This window comes from Leptidea sinapis, chromosome 2 (assembly GCF_905404315.1).
Source record: "Leptidea sinapis chromosome 2, ilLepSina1.1, whole genome shotgun sequence".
NCBI classification, from domain to species: domain Eukaryota; kingdom Metazoa; phylum Arthropoda; class Insecta; order Lepidoptera; family Pieridae; genus Leptidea; species Leptidea sinapis.
Window position 1 is genome coordinate 26,301,143 of NC_066266.1, and position 22,523 is coordinate 26,323,665.

Sequence of the window (22,523 nt, forward strand, 5' to 3'; positions counted from 1 at the left end):
GAAGTTGTTAAGTTTAAGGGTAAATGTATACACTTTTATAATAAAGTCCCAGTCACTGGTTAGACATTATCTATAAATAAATAAAAAAATATCTCTGTCGTAAATCCTACTTTTGACAGACAGCGTATACGGAAAAGGTGAGTCAACGATAGTTACGATTTGTATCTCAAGTAAGAGACTGAATATTGGTTACGGCCGTAAAACGTATGGATTTCGGCTATCGCCGTTTTTTACAAGATTATAGCCGTCATCTGTCAATCTATCAATAACCGCACGTTTCATACAATCGAGTGAATCGCTTTTTTTTCTCAGAGCGTTTTGGTAGGCTGTTTAGAGATTGGATTCATTGTTTGTGTAAGGATGCTTCGTGAACTTGTGCATATTATAATTTTTTGCAGGCGAACTTCGCGGGATGACCGGTTTGTTTCCCAGCAACTACGTTACGAAGCTGGTGAACTGAATTAATATATTTTTATGTTACGTATATATGTTATAGTGTAGTTGTTTCTGTGTTTATAAATGCGTCTTAGTATGTTATACTTATTACCTTATCTAGTTAGTATTAACCACAGCGCCTCTAGCGGTTGATAATGGAACTATTTAACTTCGGTTAATCGCACAGATAAAGAATGTAATAGTAAGTTAAATCATTAATTAACTTATTTCCAATAATATATTAATCAAACAAAAGCACTATTTCAGCGATGCACATTATATACAACTTTTCACTAAATCCATTCAATTTCACTTATAAGATATACACAGCACTAATGTTACACAATATGTCTGCTGTATAGCTACAGATACACTGCTGTAAGGATTTCGGTGACGCGAACTCAAGAGATTTCACCCATCTAGATAGTGTCTAACTATAAATATGTATATTTATTTTATTAATTGTTTATTTATCGTGCGTCAGTCATGTGCATGTCGGTGACGCGAACTCACGATATTTCATCCATCTAAAAAGTGACTAACTATGTATATTTATTTTTATAATTATTTATTTATCGCGTGCGCCAGTGATGAGCATGTCGGTGACGCGAACCCATAAGATTTTCCCCTACCAAAACTGCCCAACGCGGCTGATGAATTTTTCTCCCCTTGAAACACCACCGTTACTCTAAATGTAAGCCCAATTTAAGTTAAAATAACAATAGACAGTAAAATTTTCTCCCTTTCTTCGTAAAAAAATCTTGTAAAATTGTTACATCTATATAACGACAACTATGTTATTGAGAGATATCGTTAGATGGAAAGAGAAATCGAAAACCTATATTTACTATAAAATAAATATTTGAATGTTAACGAGCAATAAAAAGAAGTCATTATGCATAACTATCTAACTAGAGTCTAGCCGAGATAAATCCGTGGTATTTTCTTTTTGGCATATGTAGTAATTTGAAGGAAACACAATAATTTTGTCTTTTAAAATACTGTTCATTGTGAGTTATTCATGTTACATAGAAGTAATATACTTCATACTTAGAACCAGTAACTCGTTACTGACTGACAACCCAAAAAAAAATACAGTCAAATTCAAATATTTCTATTCAAAATAGGATGTGACATCACTTATTGAAAGTAAAAAAACTACCACCCATTCCAAAATGAATGCCTCAGCGGGCTTTTTTTTTCATCGAAAAATATGTTTACAAAGTAAGATTGTACAATTAAACTTATTATTTAATAGCCTGAGGGCGGTCGCTCCATTCCCAATTTGTGGTATCATTAAGAAAGTCATTTGTGTTATAGTAACCTTTGCCACACAAACGTTTTTAACAATTCTTTTAAATAACGTAATACTTTTGTTTTGAACATTTTCTGGGATCTTGTTGTAAAGGCATAGTCGAATTGAGAACCTCCTCCTTTTTTTTATATCGGTTAATAACACACTAGCTGTTCTATCGCTTGTTATCTCAATTGTTATCTCAATGTTCAGTTTATCGGTCAGATCCTGAAAGACCTAATCAATCAAATACGCCTCTATTTATACAAGTAAGGATTATTCTCAAATGTTTTCGAACATACTAGGTACTTAGAGTAACTGTACCTTACGCTGGTAGATATCAAGTTATATAACTCTCGCTAACATTAAACAGAATAATAATGTGAGCCAACAAGCAACCAACCAAATCTTAGTAATTTCGGTTATTTAGAAAAATTTTCAACTGTAAAGTAGATCCTGTAGATGAAGCCACAAGATGAGAGTTGAACAAAGACATATCAAGATTTATCAACGATGCGTCACCCGAACGGTTGGTGGAAGATTTGTGATGAAGTAGAGCGCTCGCACGGAACGCGAGAGGTCGCGGTTTGATAATTTCAAATTATTTGTGTAATTATTCGCAGAGGTTATCACTTTAAAAACATAACAAATTGTTTTAATCATTGTTACAAATCTTATCATCAGCGACGTAATTCTGTTGAGCTCTTGGCCCACTATGAGATTCATTCTTGTATTTGGCATTTTTGGGATGATTATTTATAGACAAGTATACATAAGTAATGTATCGTCGATAAATAAAATATTTGAAACGCGTGTATTTAGATATTATATATCTAAAGTTTTATCGTAATAGTTGCATTTTTATTATAATTTTAATAAAATCCCAACTAATATTATAAATGTGAATGTAAGTTTGTTTGTTACGCTTTCACGCCTGAACCACTGAACCGATTTTGATAAATTTTAGTACAGAGATAGACAAGAGCTTGGAAAAGGACATAGGCTACCTTTTATCACGAATAAAAGCTTGGCGGGTGGAAGTTTGTATGAAAGTTCGTCACTATCGAAGATAATACCATGAAACATTGTATTTAGGCATTTGATAAGAAGTAAATATATATTTGTTCTAACGTTTTTAAATTTTACACCTGTGTGGGGTGAAAAGGGGGTTGAAAATTCTATAGTTGGTAGCTTTTAAAAATGTATTAACCACAGCAGTTTAATTGTGTATTATTTGCAAAGTGAGTATATTAAAAAATAAAAAAATGCCTAAAGTAAATATTGTACGCGAACAAGTCGCGGGTAAAGGCTAGTATAAAATAAAAATGTAACGAATTACTCGCACTTCGTCACTATTTCTCATAAAAGAATATTAAATACTTCACATGTTAATAAAATACCTTTTTCTACACCCATGCTTAAAATCCTCTATTAAAGATTCTAAAACAGTTAGCTTATTGCCAACATTAAAACATACAATGTCCAAAAAGCATTACATCATCCAAACGAGTGTTGTAATGTAATTCAGTACAACATTACAACACTCGTTCGGATGATGTAATGGTTACTAGGACTGGCTTTTTTAATGTTAGAATTAAGCTAACTGTTTCAGAATCTTGTGTAGATAAAGTCTTGTATGTAACTGTTGATAATAAGGTATTAAAACACTCATGTGATACTATTATCACATGAACCCACATTCGTGTTTTAATACCCCTTATTACACAACAGTTGCATAAATAACTATTATTTACTTACATTGTGTAGTGTTATAAGAATTTGCAAAAATTTAATTTGAAGTGATAATTTTAATATTATAAATTGGTATGTACTATCGTATGTTCAGAGTCTTTATAATATTATTGTATGAATTGTTTATGTAGAATGTTTCGTGTTTAAATAGAATTTGTAGTAGTTCTGAATATATGGCTTTAAAATATGGTTGTTTTATTTTATACCTTTCAATTTTAAGCCCCTTATGGAAAGTAACAATCTAATTGTTACATACAGGTGCTTTCACGGAGGAGTTAAAGATTGTAGTAAAAAGCGATGACGTACTATAAATCACCGATTAAAAGGTCGTCAGTAAATATCCGAAGCGATGATCTACATTTCGGGCTCTGTTTTAAGTCACTGATCTATAACTATATTCTTGTTATTATAAAAAGATTATTTTTTTTAATTAATTCACGTTGCTGAAATATTTCAATAATTCCTTTTTTTTAGTTTTAAAGGTTGATGCAGAAGTGTAGTCATATCGCTTGAGGATAGGTATTTATGAAACATCTGCTTGTTTTTTCTTAAATCGAATCGTTCTAGTATTTCTGCTGAATACTTAGACGACTGGCTTCTGTGCCACTTCTCATCAAAACTCAAGTGGTATATAATAAAAAAATCTTTCATAAGCGTCAATTAAAACACATCCCTTTCCTTAACCCCTAACAACTTACGGTCGTTTTCAATAATGTATCTATCCTTAGTTTAACTTACGGATACATTGCTGTCACCGTTTAATGACAAGATTTTATCTATTCATAGTTATAGTTCAATGCTATCTGTCAAAAGGTTATTGAAATGTAAGCAAGCGTAAAAGGATAGATTTGTCTACGTCTAGTAAAACTATGGATAGTACGTTATTGAAAACGGCCGTTAGCCAGTACAGGTTAAGAATAAACCGCGAGCCTTTGGTCGAATGGCGTAACACACATTCCGTCAAGGAATCTCACGCGAAGGTTGAGCACTGCAACATTTCATTATAAATCCAGGAAATCCTAAGTATTCCTATAGATTTGCCGCCGTGAGATTGTAGTGATTTCTTCGTTAAGTGTCCCGCGAAATATATTGTAGTTTGCCAGCACTCACAAATATAGAAGAACCTGGATCTTGCAGAAGAGGTGAGTACCGGCTCTTCCCTTTACTCCAATGATTCCTGTTCAGTTCACCTGAGTATCCCCTTTTATAAATATAGTCCACTTTAAATTCCCTGGAGCAAACCACTAACCTTTTTGGATTAATTTGATTATAGCCGTAAGTAGGACCTCAATCTATATTGTGAGGGATCAGACTATGTATTAGGCCCTTCCGTGTGAAGTTGGCGTTTTGTATGGTTGGAACATTGAGTCGACTTTTTTTATATATAATATGTAAGTATATTTAATTAATCAAAGTATATACTATTGCATTTACTTACTAGTAGGAGGCTCTTTTGCGCAGGATGACAGCTAGATTATGGGTACCACAACGACGCTTATTTCTGCCGTGAAGCAGTAATCTGTAAACATTACTGTTTCGGTCTGAAAGCGCCGATCTAGTGAAATTACTGAGCAAATGCGACTTAACATCCTGTCTCAAGGTGACGAGCGCAATTGTGGTGCCGTTCAGAATTTTTGGATTTTTCAAGAATCCTGTGCGGCACTGCATTGTTATGGGCAGGGCGTATCAATTACCATCAGCTGATCGTCTCGTCCCTTATTATCATAATAAAAATCTATGCACTTTTGCCATTTTATAGTTCATGGATACGTTTACTAAAAAAAAACCATTCCGACGGGAATCAATAAAATGTTTGCAGGCAGTTTGGACTCCCCCATCGGTGTTGAATTTTTTCCCTTGCAAGAAGTTATCCAAATTTCGAAAAAATATATTATTCTTTGGTAGTAACGTCCAAGGAGTACGGTGGATGTCGTAGACATTCCAATTGAAGCTCTTCTAATTTTATAAACGTCTGATGTGCTGTGTGTGACTTACGTAGTCCTGCAGCAATGGCCTATAGCAGGGGTGCTCAAACGGTCGATCGCGAGTGCTTTTTGAGTCGATCTCGAGAAATAAATCCGGTATAATAAACTAAAATCGGTAATTACGTACCATCTTATGAAAAGTATGCTCAGGACATGCAGTGTCACGCTTCAACATCCAAAGTCACTATTTAGTTAAGCTTAGAACGCGTTTGTTTTGTAAGAACCAATAAACTCGAAATTTTGAATAATAATTATGAGTTTTTTCATTGACATTTAAGAGCAGACCTACACTTACCTTGACTAAAAAAATGCATATTTTGCGCAAAACTAATATCTATGTCATCGTGACACTACCTAGACGACAATCCTTCATCACACATACTTGAAGCCTCTCAGAGCCGATCGATCGTTGTCTAACAATTTTGAGGTAGATCGCCAGCAGTTGAAGCTTGAGCACCCCTGGCCTAGAGCGATTGACTAGGCTCGGTTGTTTAGCAGCTACGTTGTCCATCATAGTTTGCAGTAATCCATAAAACCAAAATCCTAGTAAACCATTTGCTCTTACACTCATTCCCATAAAAAAACTCTAACAATAACTGTGTTAAAAAGTAAGCAGAAAAAAACACATAATACCAGAAATGAAACACCAATTTGTAATAAATATGTACATTTTATTCATGACTTATGGATTAACTACATTTCGAGAACTTTCAAAACTAAACATTACAACATATTTCAACTGCATTAACTAAAAACTGCAAATAAAAATATTTTTTATCGGGTGCATTGGTTAGGTATGTAGTGCTGCACAAAAGTTTGCTTCTGAAAAAAGTTTTCAACAAAGTCGAAATTAGCCGCATCTGCATTCTATCATCATTTGTTTAGGATAAGTTCAAATTGGCGAAATCATTTCCCTCCCACGGGAAGACAGATTACCACATAACATGAGCCATAAAGATCAGTTTTGTGTCCGGGATAAATAAGCAATATGTCGCTGGGTCAAAATATCTGCGTCTTGGTTAGGAATTACACTGATTTTCCATCTCCAAAATTTACGTAAATATGGAACGTAATGTGGTAAATAACGCCAATTACAATCTTTTCTTGGCCATCCCCAGATATAACAGGAATGAAAACAGATCCAATTAACTTAATATGCTCCTGGGGTACTGTATTATATAAATTATTCGATAAAATTCGCAAATAACTAAAAAAGTAAATATATTTTGAGGCTGTTAAGATTTTAATTAATACCAAGACCAGTGTAATGTACAGAGTTTTACTTAAGATATAAGAGTTAATAAAGCTGGCAAAAATTTGGGATAAATTAAATATTCTTAAGGTTCAGTTTCAAATAGATCCAATGTTGTTGGATAGCTAGGTTCAGAGAATTACTTTTGCTCATAATAGTACATTACGATACAAGTGCGCAAAATAGGTCGTTCCCGCACGACCGAAGCGAGTGCCTACGTGCGCACGAGTATCGTATACTATTTTTCCTATTAAGTTGCGCAAAGTTCGACCACTATAATTATATTCAAACATTCCCGCACGCTCTGCTACATTCCCGCACGCACGTCGTGTCAACGTGTGGGAAAGTGGTACTTTGCGCACGATAATAGGAAAAGAACTTTCCCATGTGTGTTAAGCGTGCGAAAAATTAGTTTTTTCGCACTGTTGCTCTCCTGCGTATAATCTCTAATGGAACAGTTTCAAATCAAAAATGGTTTTCTGTAAAAAAAATTGCATAAAATGACTATTTTACAGTATAAATACGGTATTAAATTTAAGATAAATTGATTTTTAATGTTCGTATAACTTAAGAAATAAATTGCGCTATTAAAATTATTACGGATAAAAATTAATTATTGTCATTGAATTGGCTGAATGCATAGAACCGTAGCCCTGCCTGTTGGCAAAAAAAAAAGCTGACTCCCGCGAAACGACACTTCACACTACGCATTCTATAAGATTGAAAGTTGAATAATGAGTTCTAACAGTAAGTGTGATAAATATATTTTTTCGCAAATGTAATTATTAAACGTCGTTCGATTCACGTGCGGAATTTGCATAAAAATTGACAATTTCATGGTGTCTGCTCAAAATGTCCGAACGGTAGGTAGGTATTTATAAAGTTATTCGCTGTGTTAGTGTTTCACGGAACATGGCGGACGATTGAATTTTTCAATTTTATTTTGACAACAATGTTTAAAGTATCTCACATTTGATCTACGATTGGAAATATTAATGGCAGTCAGCTAAAAATCATATAAAACTTAAGGCCGGTGATAGTGCTATACTATGCTATTGACCGCAGCGGTTAGCCGATCCGGTTGGCTACATCTATAACGATGTATGAAGCCATATAAATCTAAACGGCCAACCGCGTCAATAACCAATATATAGCCACCCGGATCGGCTAACTGCATAGCACCTCGGTCTTAGGATGCCACTATTGAAAAATTGTTTTAAAATTTACGATTACGTGAGAAGCTATTATATCAACTTTGATGCCAGTATTTTAGCAAAAAAGTATCCATAAAATGGCAACATTAAATTTTTTTAATGAAAATAAGGGACGAGACGAGCAGGACGTTCAGCTCAGATGGAAAATGATACCCCCTACCCATAACAATGCAGTGCCGCCCAGGATTCTTGAAATACCCAAAAATTCTTAGCGGCACTACAATTGCGTTCGTCACCTTGAGACATAAGATGTTAAGTCTCATTTGCCCAGAAATTTCACTAGCTACGGCGCCCTTCAGACCGAAACACAGTAATGCTTACACATTACTGCTTTACGCCAGAAATAGGCGCTGTTGTGGTACCCATAATCTAGCCGGCATCCTGTGCAAAGGAGCCTCCCACTGGCATATAAACACAGAACTAGAATTACTAAGCGATAATCATCTATGCTAATAAATGGACATCTGTTTTTTTCTTAGGTTATACTGCGAAAACTACTGAACCGATCGGAGTAATATTTGTACTATTAAATGCATCTTGTTTCGGAGATGGTTTTTTTTTCTTATCTTTGGTTCTTTATGTGTATTAGTTTTAATTAGATTAGTTATCTATATTTTATTTATAATTATTAAGATAAGTTTTTCATTATTATATTTTGTTAATGTTTACTAATTGTTTTGTAGTGTTTGTTCCAAATAAAGATATACTTACTTACTTAAATAGTACGTTGGTGATAACTTATCCGGAACTTATATTTTTGGACTTAGAAATACATATCTATATATCCGCAATATAAATAATTCGGTCAATGAAATTTCATTACATTTGACAATTCATACAATGAGCTGGGCAATTAGTTTATATAGTAAAACATACGTTAGTCGAGGCAAATTCTAACAAAAATTTAACGGACTTACAAATAAAATTGGCAAAAAGTTATAACTAAGCATAAACCAAGAGTATGTAAAATGTTTTCAAATAGATAATCTGCTTACGAATGGTTTGTTCGGACGTATAACGTTTCCCGCGCTTATTTGCAAGGCAGCTTGTCATTCGGAAAACTTTAGAATTGTCATTGTATTGACAGTGTTGTCAACGATATTGTAAACATTTTGCATTTTCTTTGTTTATCATCAGTTATAACTTTATACCAAGTTTATTTGTAAGGGCGTTAATTTATAAATTAAAAAAACATTTAAACTAACAAATTATATATTTAAGAAACAAAATTTTAATCACCCTTACGTGGTAGCGCGGCTATTACATTACTTACAGGTTGTTACGAAATGATATGGAAAATTGATTTATTTAGATGAATTATGTATTTTATTTATTTTTATGATAACGGATTAGTATTATATTGTATCGCTTCACTGTATATAATCTCCTTGTAATACTTTTGGTGCTGTTAAAAACAAATAAATTATAGTTAAAATAATAAATGGATTATAATGATTTAAAAAATTCTCAGTGGACTGTATATCGCTATTAAAATTTAAAATATTTTTTTTTTTTATTTTACCTTTTGTATAGTTTGGCAGTGCAGCATATTTTGACCTGAAATTATAGGAAGCATCTTTACGCATTTTGTATTAAAAAGAAAACAGGATCCGACGTTAACACAAACTGTCACTCCGGCCTACTGTAAAGAAAACGCAGGAGCCTGTCCGCGTGCTTTTATGTATTTTCCAATATTTTTATATTATTACATTGAATTTAATTGATACAATTGCTTTTTTTTATAAAACTTGGGAAGGGTGGTTGGGGGCATGGGCCTAGATCCTATTGTGAGTTGTTGGCCATGTGGTCGCGGTGATCCTTCCAATGTCTCTCGACAAACTTTCGTATATAGTTATACGGTTTGGAATCCAGTTCGCCTATTACATTTTCCACCTGAAAATAGAAAATACTTACAGTACATATCTAACAATTGAAAGAGCATTTTTCTTTTCATATTGATAGTAAAAGTGATGAGGAGATGACAATTTTCAAACCCGTGACTTTGCGTAACAAGCATTGCTTTTGATATAATATAATAGTATATTACGATACAAGTATCGTATACAATTTTTCTTTAATACAGTTGCTCAAAAAGTGGCGTATTGCAGGGACGTATAGCGTTCGGGATGTGGGCTATTACATACTCGTGCATTTTCTTTACCTTTTCCGAACTCGTGCGGTCTCTTTCCCAACTGTCAAAATAATGTCTATTAAAAAGAAAAAAACCAACCACGAAGTTATTACAAAAAAATTCATAGAAGTAATTTAATTTATTTTATTTTAATTTATAGATAATTTGTTTCAATTTCAGGTTTAATGATTTCATGCATGCAGTTCGGTTGAGTTTCATTTCATTTTAGATCATAAAATTTCATTTTCATTTCATATCAATAAAAAAAATCTACTGAAGACTTGGCTGTAAGGGTTATATGGCATAGTTCCCATTGCCTACCCAGAATGGGTGAAGAAAACAAAAAAAAATCTCTGCTTATATTCTTTTACGGTTGGCGCCATTCTCCATGATTAGTTAGTTGAGTTAATTGTGTTTTTATTATTCAAATTGCTTCATTTTTTCGCAACTGTATTAAAAATAGTTATTCAGTACACGTGCGGAACCGACATTGCATCTTGTTCCGACTGTCAACCCTCACCTTCGGCTCCGCCTCGGCTCGGGCAGACATTTCTCGGAACTCTGCAATGACAGACTTTCCGCACTCGTAATGAAATATACTATTTCCTATAAAGTTGTGCAAAGTTCGGCCACTATAATTATTTTCAAACATTCCCGCACGCTCTTGTCAACGTGTGGGAAAGTGGTACTTTGCGAACGCAAATGCATGCGCAAAATCGAACTTTGCGCACGATAATAGGAAAATAATAATTTTAATTATTTCAAATAAATCCATACAAAATACAAGATTACGTTAATAATAATAACTTAAAGATATGTTAGTATACACTTATATAACAATAATTAATACTAAAATCTCTTATGGTATAGCAAAAATACCACACAAGACGAATGGGCACAACAACCTCAGCGGGCTTTTTTTTCATCAAACCATATGTTTCAAAGTAATATTGTACAATTAAACTTTAACAATTTAATAGCCTGAGGATGGTCGCTCCATTCCCAATCGTGGAATCATTAAGAAATTCATTTGTTATAGTAACCTTTACCACACAAACATTTTTTAACAATTCTTTTCAATATCATAATGCTTTTGTTTTGGATCGTTTCTGGGATCTTGTTGTAAAAGCATATACATCGCCCCACAAAAGACTTACCAACGATTGACTTAGTCGTGTAGTAGGCATAACAAGTCTATGTTTGTTGCTCTTGTTAAGATTATGATTGTCACTTGACAAAGCAGTGTTACTTTTAGTATCTTTTTATGTAGATTTCTATGCCAAGCCCCATTTGTGTGATAGTTATGATGCTATTCACTTACTTTATAAGGTGGAGTGATAGTGACTTCATTGTAAACACGAATACTCTGGCCAGCCCAGGACACATCGTCTATAACTCTTGCAATTGCCAGAAACAGCCTTTGGCCTTCCGGGTCCAAGCAGGCAGACAGAGCTGATACCTGTAATAAGTTGACAAGCCGTTACTTTATAAACTGTTGCTGGTGGGTAGGATCCAACAGGGGTGGCGGGCGGAGCAACATAGAACATGAAAACTACTTTTTGGAGGCACAATCATATTTTTAGTATATTTATTTGCATGCACAGTACTTAAATTTTACATCTCGGCAAACTGTTGCAACTGTTTGTTGGCAACACTCTTAGACTATACTATACTATTGTGCATCTATAATAAATTATACCTAATTTGTTCGTTATATACACTAATACTAATACACATATTATATACTTAGTTATTAATTCATAATATTCCTAAAAACATAGTAAAATCTTACCTGTATACATATAACTAAACTATACTACTTTCAATATTAAGACTATTTTATTCTCTCCTAACCATTCTATACTATTAAAAATTTTAGGCACAACTTATTCCCTTAATCTTACAGCTATGCAATAAACTTCCGAAAACTGTCAGAGAAGCGACTTCACTCAACATCTTCAAAAAAGGCTGCTATATCATTTACAAAAACATCTTATCATAATAACAATAAACTATATATACTTAAAAACCTGCAATGAGCAAATTCGCCTCTCACTCACTGATTTATGCTCTCATGTAAGTGACGATAGTCTTAATGAGAAATTAAACTTCTTTAAACCGAATCTTTCCTCATAGTATATATTCCTGTTATTTCTCTTCAAGTTGTCCCTCAGTTTAATAGGGTTTTAAATCTATTTGAATATAGAGTAAGGACTAAGACCAAACAGTGCAGAAATTTGTGTTTAATTGAACATTCCTTTTATTTAAATCACTTTAGTACATACATGTCACACACATCATTAGATCTCCAAAAGAAAAGTGGGATAAGGAAGTAATGAATTGGTATCCCACATAAGGGAACAGAAGCAAGGGTAGACCCTTATAAAGATGTGAAGGTACTAATCCTAAAAGATGCAGGAGATGTGCCCATGGTTGCCAACAATACCTGCCAAAGGTAGCAGCAAAAATCCTATGTCTATAAAGAACATCCTTAATTTAATAAAAGGCATTTATTTTCTCAAAATTGATTCCTTTAGAATTATTTCTAATATACTAGATACAACTACCGCTTCGGAAACAAATGGCGCTCTGAAAGAGAAGAAGCGGCACAAGAAACTCTCCCAGCATTCTATTTTTGCACTCTCTTCAATAAAAATATACAATATTGTACAGTAAGTTCTATTGCTATAAAATAATCATAATCTAGTCCCGGGCTGTCTGATCACTTAGATATTCAGCTGTGGAGTAATAGGATTTACAACAGAGCCATTTTTTATAAAACATTTAAATTTATTTTATTATTATAACTTATCACTGAAAAATGAATTCGGAATGTGTTGTTGGTGAATTCTCAACGTATTCAAACTAAAACTTTGGTGTGTGTGCAGTTTATGGACCACCACACCTAAATAAGGACCTATTTATTAGTGAATTAGGTAGTATTAAAAGAAAATTCCCGGCAATGAAGGACTGTAATACTAGGAGATATAAACATAAATATTATAAATAAAAATATTAAGGGCTCAAATCCCACGACCATCATGTGCACAACAATCATAAATTGCTAAAATTTTGTAAAGTTATATATCAAATATTAAAGCATTTGAATCGAGTGGACGTGGACGGTGCGCAGCTTAAGCTAAGATAAGTAGTTGAGTGACCGGTTTGAAGAAGAATTGCAGGGGGCATTCACAAGATCGACCACGGAGGACAGACATATTGTATTGAATTGCTGATCAGTAGCGCTGCTCATAGTCCACAGCCTTGTCTTTCAAATTATAGAAGCAAATTGAAGTTTCATTTACAGACCACTATTATTAGAATAGAAAAAGAAGGAATACAGGAATACATTATTTGAATCAGGATTTGTACAAGGCGGCAACTTGATAACTAAGTCTAGCATAGATCATATTTTTGTTAGGACAATGAGCAACCGAAATCTATACACAGCTGTTATCAGCATTGCGCCAGCCGACCACTGCATAACTGATTTAGCAATAGAAGATAACTCAATCGCTAGCAAACAGAATTTTGCATACAATTATGTAACTACTCTAGTTAACATTAAGGTTCAAGATCAACTAAATAAGGCTGATTGGAATTCAGCAGATATTTTAGAATCATGGTATGGATGAATTATACTTGATATGGAAAAAATATGAAAGCAATATGAAAAATAGGACATTGTAAATATTGCAAAAAATTGTTATGTATAATCATTAATCAATGACCTATATAGTAAAATAAAAACATCTACAGATAACACAATATTAAAATCATTTCATATAGAAAGATCGCGATACTTATTGTATAAGTTAAACGATACCAATTCAGAACTTGATATATTCGGTGGTGGGCTGGTCAGGTTTAAAGAAAGTGTTGTTAAACACTTAGCTCGTACTCAATCGCATTTGTCAAATAAGTAGTTTTTCTTTTTTTCGTCTTCATTATTTTCATTATTTTAATAAGTTAAAGTTATAATTTGTACTTTCATTTTTTATTTTTTTGTTTTTATTATAGTTTAGATAGTATTAGTTCTATTTTTCAGAAGTAATTAGGGAGTATGTTTTGTAATTTTTATGTTCACCATAATTGTCATATACTTTAGAACTACTAATTGTAACATTAGATTAAGAAAATTGTCATGTTTATATTATGTGGTGTGCTTTAATAAATATATAAATAAATAGAAAAGAAAGATATAGCCAATAAATTTGCATTAGAATTTCATATAAATGTAAAAAAAATAACCAGTTATTGTTCCTCGCCCATGCTTGACACAAATTCGTATATTATACATATGGACAGATGTATGAGATTAAATAAAAGTAATCATGAAGCTGTTCACTGCCTTATAAAACAGTTAAATGACAATAAAAGTCCAGGGATTGATGGTACTTGTACCATAGCTCTTAAGCTAAAGACCTAAAATTTGTTAAAAATAGTATAACGCCAGCAATCACACATCTTATAAATCAGTGTATTGTGAAATCACAATATCCAGATGGTTTAAGAGTTGGTACAGTTAGGCCTATTTACAAAAAAGAAAAGTAGGCGGAAATAGGAGTATTGATCATGTAACAACACGTGACCCATACGCTTGTTTGTCCTCCTATTCCTCGATAAAAAAAAATGGTTCACCAGCAAACATTTTAGAAAGTATTGAGAATAAACAGAAAAAGGCAAACTATATAAAACAAACAATTTTTAATGTAATTATGTGTATTATAAGGTGTGTTAATATAATTAGTATGGGTAATACTAATTATATTATTCATAATAGTCAGCTAACTTAAAGCATTGCTAATTCACATTCTGTCATTATGAATAAGGGGGTAAGAATTTAATATAATAATGTAAGTAATTAAGAGTGATCTCGTCCCCACAGATAAACCTTACATGGTTTCTTGTGGGTGACTTTATATGTATTTTCTCTGTAATACTTTTTATTGTGAACAATAAAAAAAAAGTTTGGTTGTACGAAGCTTTTTTCCTGCTATAACTATTTTTAAGTTGGGTCAATTATCAGTTGAGTAGGGCAGTTTATAAAATCTGTGGATCCAGTCTGGCATCACTAACATTTAAAAACACAATGAAGTGTTAATTCAGATAAATATTTCATTTTCAATATATAAAGTACTTCGCTTATAAGGCTTAGCCACTTAAAATATATATTCATATTTAAGTAGTAAATATTAAAATGATTTGGGTTTTCTTTAGTGTTAATTCTGCCAATATTTGTCTTTAAACAATTCGACATGTGTTTTGCCTCTACACAAGGCATCCTCAGGATGTGTTGTCTCGCCAAAATCTGGCAAGTCACTCAAATGAGACAACACGTCCTGAAGATGGCTCGTTTAGAGGCGAAACATGTGTTGAATTGTTTAAAGACAAATATTGGCGGAATTAACACTAAAGAAAACTTAAATCATTTTAATAATTATGGATTTCTCCAAAGTAACACATATTTCAATAAATTTTCTATGTAGTAAATAGGCAAGATTGTGATTAGCTGGAATACTAAGGGGACATTGTAATAAGTTGCAATTTAACAGATGGGAAGATGACGTGAGGTACAAGTGGAGATAGCTCTCCTTCAGAAGGTAATATTTGATGAATATTCATATATTCATCAAATATTACTTATTACTTTATTATTAAAATTTTGACCATAATGAATTATCTCTTTTATTACAACTTTTTATTTGAGGATTGATTTGCTTTATTAGAAATTTTATAAAGATTTCAAAGTAGAAAGTTAAAACTCTTTCACTTACCAGTCTTCGTTTATTCTCTATTGCATTACGAACTCGTGTATTTAACCTTTGAAGATTTAATGATTGCGGAGGATCAGGCAGTGTGGTCACTTCCTTTTTAATCTGAACATCACTCACAAGGGACAAATTAATAATATTAACATCGTGGCGCTTTGGATTACCACTAGAAGAAGGGCATTTTAGAATGAGCATTTTTGTTTGTGGATCAAATGCGAGCACCTCGCCTTCAATTTCCTCATTATAACATGTCCGAGTTGCAACTATACTCCCAATTGTGAAGCAGTCTGATACGACTGTAGACATTGTGTTATAAACAAGTTTGTATATAAATTTAGTTAATATATTAATTGAATTGTCGAAATTATTCACTAAATAAATCAGTCCGCCATAGAAGTTTGTTTCTTTTTGACAGCTTAAAAAATATGGCAACAAAATGTTAAATGTAAGACGGAGGTTACACGTTCAGTTTTAAGTATTGCCATGCATTGCTTTAGTTCAGTGGTTCATTCTCATTGTTCCATCTTCATCGATTCAGGATTTAATGGTACAAAATACAACTATTTTGTTTGTTCTATAATACGAATACGAAATACAATATTACATTTAGAATTTAACTAAGTAACATATTTACTCTAGGGAACATTATTACTCTAACGAGGTTGTGATGCTCAGGTAGCTCAAGATGAAAAATCGGCTCATCAAACTAACCAAAAAAATTTTTTTTCTATTTTTTAATTTTCAATATCGATATCGTTAGTTCGTAGTTTATTCTTAATTGTTCGCTATAAATAATTGTTTGTTCTTTTGTTGTTTATTTAAAAACAATTAAATAAAAACATATCCTTTATTTGTTTAATTAATAATTTTTAACTACCTTAATACTAATTTGCAAAAACTTGCATTGCGCATGCGTCGCCTTTACGTTTAAGGCGGTCTTTTTAAATAAGTAATTACTCGAATTATTTAGAAAAAGCCAGAAAATACGAAAAAGAAACAGCTTCGTGGAGTATCGGTCAATCGAAAATGCGATAAGAAATTTTTAATGTGTTTAATTTATTTCGTATTAAAAATAAAATTTAATTCGTATTAATAATAAAATTTAATTCGTATTAATAATAAAATTTATTCACTAATATATAAGCAGGATATATAATTTTATCAACAATTTTTTTTTCTTACACTCTCTTTTAATTTTTTGACTTAGTTTTCCCTCTTTGAACTCGAGTATTTAATAATTAATATAAAATTATTTATACAATTTTTTAATTAATTGTTTTTAAATAAACAACAAAAGAACAAACAATTATTTATAGCGAACAATATTTTTTCACAACTTAAGTTAGAATTAAGAAGTGTATTATAAAAAATTACACTTGTAGATTTTTTAATTTTTTACACATGAAATATTTTTGACAGCTGTCTATAATATATATATAATAATCAGGTCTCTTGGAAACTTTTGTTTATCTTGAATCGAACAAAAAATTTAATCGAATTTGAATTCATAAAAATCAATTTATTTAACAATAAAATCAAAGTTTCTTGTAATTTCCCGCTTCGAAAATTGAAAAATACACTCAAAATATTGTTGACTGATAATAATTTATCCAAGAATTTTATGTACAATATTTGTTTTAGTTAAAATTTATAATAATTATTTTTAGCTTATAAATCACAATTGTTTATAACGATATACTTGTAAAAATATATCCTGTAACTTCAATTTAATGACTGTGCTTGTTATTATAATTTTCAAAAAGACCGCGCTAAAAGTCTAAACGTAAAGTTGACGCATGCGCAGTGCAAGTATTTAGAATACAAATATTTTAGTAATTAAAAATAATTAATTAATTAAAAAATAAACAATGTCAAATGGGAACAAACGTTTTTTATACATGAACAATCATAAACAGAGGTTTATTGACCCGTATTGCAAAAAAATATTAAAAAATGGGATAGGGGGGGCTAATTTAAGGGCACATTTTTAATTTTTTTTTTTAAATAAATAAATCGAAAACAAACAAATGTTTATAGAGAACAATCAAGAACAAATGGCGAACTAACGATGTAATAAATAAAAAATAAAAATATAAAAAAAAAATCTGGGGGGATAACTTTCATGAGCTTGAAAAATCAATTAAAAGATCTGGGTTAGGTACAAAGAGTAGAAGTACAAATAGCTACCAACTCCTGGGTTTGCCTCTGTTTCGACACCAAATGGGACACAGATGTAAGATTCACTGAGACAAATTATTGGCACATTGCCAACGGATTTACAATTACAATTACAATTGTAACGGAATATTTTCTATGTAGATAATTTATAGTGGGACTTGTAATTAATAAAGCTACATATTTACAGATATATAAATCCAGCTATTTATATAGTGTGTGATGTGTCGGGGCATGAATATGTATACATCAGAACCTATTACTAAACAAGGGGGTGCTTTTTATTCCAATTACTTGAAGAACGGTAAGAGAGTATATAATTAGGTTTTAATGGCTTCATACCTCATTATTCTCATACCTTTTGATTGACCCGCTATATAACGTGGCATTAGCAAAAAAGTCCCAAGGACAAAGATAATCCATGCTATTCTCATTGTACAGTAGCTTCAAATAAAACGGATCTTTGCACCCCACCAAAAACCAGAGAGAAATCTCATTCATATAAGATGCTTCTGAAATAATTTAGAATAACGTATTTATGAACAATGAGTCATGCCTGTCTGTTTTGAATTTTAATTGACACCAAAAATATTCACATGCGAATAGTTGGTATTCAATGATTATCGAAATATGTTGTAATAATAAAATGTAAATATTGCCGCGCGAAGAGAACTACCGAACTTTAAAGAGATGACAAGCTGAGAGCAGTTTTAGTCCATCCCAACTGTTACGTAACCCAGAGAATTAGATATTTGACTACTTATTAAACTAGATGTGTTACATTACCCATGGCAAATACTAAATCATCGACGTATTGAAGTATTTAAGTAAAATCCGGAAATAACGATACAACTAAGTCACACCTGATACGCCTGCTCTACACTTAGTCCGCGAATTGCGTGCAAACCTGTGACGGGGCGCGAATGGTAAATATGGAGCCGTTTCGAATATTCTTCGCGGCTTCGCGCTTGGTTCCCCTATTTTTGTCGGTTTTTCTTCCTGTGTCAAAGGGTCCGCGAAGCGTAAACGTGGCGCAAACCCGTTTAGACTCCACATTCACGCTCTGCTCAGTGTTGACTGAGCCGCAGTATTGGTTTGTTGTTGTGCGTATAGAGCGATATACAAAAATGAATGTCTAGACAAATGAGTTAGAAATGGTATTTTATGGTAATATTATTATTAATAAATGGTAATATTATTTATTTATGGTAATATTCTATTACCAAGCCGAGCCCATATTATGGGATCCAAATGATAAAAATCACAAAAAAATTAAAAATCCACGACGTTTGGATCAGCTTTATGATGGAAATATCAATGCCCGATTTGAAATAAAAAAAGAGATTCTTTGCTATCTAGCTACAGAGGTTACAAAACCAGAGTAATAAAATCCTTGAATTCTGGAGGACGACGGTGACGGCGATGCGGACGAGGTGTACAAGCCTGGTTTGCGTATGAATTAATGGATTCCTTTCTCAATGTCACCACAAAATGCAATCAAACAATTGATTCAGTATGTAAATCTTTATTAATGCTTATAATTATAACAATATGTAGTGACTAAAATAATTAGAAAATACATTTCTTATATCTGTGGCGTTAACAGGCGATCGGCGGGGTATTTGTCGCAAATTACGAACAGCACATGTTCTTTCCATTTCATTCCTCCATGAACCGGGTTTTACAAGTACATCGTTGTTATCATAGTGGTCGATGGTTCCAGGTGGGGTATAAACATGTGAAAAAGTACTGATTCGCCTCAAGTAATTGTGTATTAATATACATGTCATAGTTATAATACTAGCTTTATCTGGTTGTAGTTGAATGGGTTTTTGAAACACTCGAAATTTTGTCACCAATATGCCAAATGTATTTTCTACCACAACCCGTGCTCTAGACAATTTGTGGTTAAAAATACGTTCTCTAATACCCACGTTGTGGTTACCAGGAAATGGTTTCATGATATGTTCTGAAAGGGCAAAGGCCCCATCTGTCAAAAAAACGTATGGTACATCAACATTTGATCCAGGTCAAGGAGTCAAGGTGTTAACAAAATTTAACTGTTTTGTGCAAATTTTTTTACATAAAAGACAGTTCGTAAACGCTCCGCCATTGCTGATTCTGCCCTGACATCCGACGTCAGCAAAAGTAAATTTGTATTGGTTGTCGACAAGCGCTAGCAATAATATGCTGAATGTCCGTTTGTAATTATAATACTGAGGTCCAGAGTCAATTGGACATTGCAAAACAATATGTTTGCCACTTGGACATAACGGAAGCTGTAACAAAAATAATATTAATTCGTTTCATTTATTTTTAGGAAACACAGTCACCCGATCCCAGTTGTTCCGAAAAAGAAAAGGAACGATGTCAATAAACAACCCACAAAAGTGGACGATTGTGATCTCAGCTAACTTTTAGCTAAGAAATTGAGAAAAATGCCTGAAGAAAAAAGATTTAAACTTATGCACGATATAGATGGCATGTTTTTACGAAGTCAATATGAACATCAATCTAAATCGTACTTATCACCAATGCCTTCACCATCACCGCCACCATCATCATTTTTTTCAAACAATCTTAGTCAATTTCATCGACCTGTTACTTCAGCCTCTAGTTATTCCGATTCAGCAAATTAGTATACTTCGAAGAGCAAACGAATTACTGATTCACGCAGAGAGCCTAGTACTGCTTCCTCGAATCAATCCATGCCAACTACATATCCCCTCAACTGGGACGCATGTAGGATTCAAAATGGCGCAACTGGGACGGCTGCGTACTTGACGCAGGCACTTGAGTGGGTCTGGTTACAAGATAAACAAATTTTCAAACTATGAAGAGTATAGGCATGTTACTTATACCGGCGCGTTCGTTATGAAATAAGCTACGTCCTTGTTTAATAATCGTAGCGATAAAGATTTTGTAATTTTATCAATAGTTAGCTAAAGTTGGAGCTTTTTTCCCCTCAGATTTTTTATTTAAACACTTAGATCTAACAAATATGACAATGTTTTATAGAAATTGCTAATTTTATTGCATAATAAAAACATCATTTAATTGTAATTTAATGTAAAGGAAAGCTTTCAACATCAGTTAAATAATTTTGGTCACCTTGGTGGTTTTATGCATGATTTTCCTCAGAAATTAATATTAAACATGAATGTTTCTGAATTATGTACAAACTTTTGTACTTAAATTTGATTTCAAGTTTAATAAGTACCTTACTAAAATAAAAAATAATGTTTTATTAAATCTTACCTTTATTTCATCCTTTAATGCTTCGACCAGGGTATTGCATACTTCTGGTATGATTTTTGAAATGAGTTGAGGGGATATTTTAAATAAGAAATGGAGACTTTCGAAGTCGCCGCCTGAGGCCAAAAATCGCTGTGTTATGGCTAGACGTTTTCGAGCTGGAATGGATTTTCGTAATTTGGTATCTTGTTTTGAAATCTTGCTCGAAATCTGTATTAGTAAATATTCAAAATACAGTAAATATATCCGAGTAAACTTATGTAATTCTCCGGAAGGTTCAGCCACTAACTCACTCAGCATATTTTCCATATTTATACTGTAACAAATTAAGTAGTGGAAGCGATTAAAGATACAAAATCATTTAATACAGATAGAATCTCAAATCAGAATATAGGGAGAGAAAAATGGTACAAGTTATGAAATTATCTATGTACATAAAATAAGCTAACTGACTAATGATAAAACTAACCTTGTTCTGTTACGATAAATACTTGTCATCCACCATCTACGTTTTCGCCAGTTTCTTTTAATTTCTGTTTGATTTTTAATATTTACATAGTTAAAGTACGCATTAGCACAGCGTGAGGGATGCAGCAGTAGCTACTTCGACGTCCATCTTATATGACGTTGCGAACTTTACTGTCTAAGTAGTAACTAGTAAGTACCGCGAACCATTGCGAGTGTGGACTGTGGAGTCTTGTTTACTTACCGCAAATGAGCGGTGTATTCGCGCTGTAATTCGCGGCGTAAGTATAGAGCGTGCTATAGAATTATAATTGTATTTAGGATTTACATCCTCTTTGGACAGTTTCTCCGTTCTCGTCCATTATATAACGTACTCTGTGGTTCTCGTTAGAGTAAAAGTGTTCTGTTTCTGTATATCACAAACGAATTTCCATTTTCCGGAATTATAGCAAGTTTCCTGATAATATATTGAAGACTATGAAGATTTAAACCGTCATAATTAGCTGATTCCAAATCTAAAAGACTGCAAGGGCTGATTGATTACGTGTAAATGTCAATCGTATATCTGTCATACACACCCATTTCTAAGAGGGTGGAATATTATCGGATAACATTATTCTATTTATATAATAATAATACTGAAGAAAAGCATGATTTAAGTTTGCAATATGGAATACTCTCTTCACCTGGGGCAGAGGCATTGACCTAATAACTAAACTAATAGCTAAAACATCTTCAAGTTCTTGCATAGTGGGAGTAGAAAGCATTGTTAATTTGAGATGTGTGAAGGA

At 32.7% G+C, this 22,523-nt stretch overlaps 2 protein-coding genes across 2 annotated transcripts in view; one reads left to right on the forward strand and one right to left on the reverse strand.

Annotated features, from left to right (window-relative positions):
- The window catches only part of LOC126977748 (intersectin-2), a 46,962-nt gene extending 43,296 nt beyond the window's left edge, over positions 1 to 3,666 (forward strand). The window contains exon 28 of the mRNA XM_050826416.1: positions 399 to 3,666. Coding sequence (XP_050682373.1) covers positions 399 to 460 — 62 coding nt within the window. The 3' untranslated portion in view covers positions 461 to 3,666. The remainder of the gene's footprint in view (positions 1 to 398) is intronic.
- A 2,450-nt stretch (positions 3,667 to 6,116) lies between these two features.
- LOC126975171 (LSM12 homolog A-like) lies at positions 6,117 to 16,242 on the reverse strand. The gene is made up of 3 exons (XM_050822949.1): positions 15,841 to 16,242; positions 11,385 to 11,522; positions 6,117 to 9,825 (listed from the first exon to the last, which is right to left on the reverse strand). Exons 1-3 carry the CDS (start codon positions 16,141 to 16,143, stop codon positions 9,715 to 9,717), a joined length of 552 nt encoding a protein of 183 aa, XP_050678906.1. The 5' UTR covers positions 16,144 to 16,242; the 3' UTR covers positions 6,117 to 9,714.
- Between the last annotated feature and the right edge of the window lie 6,281 nt (positions 16,243 to 22,523).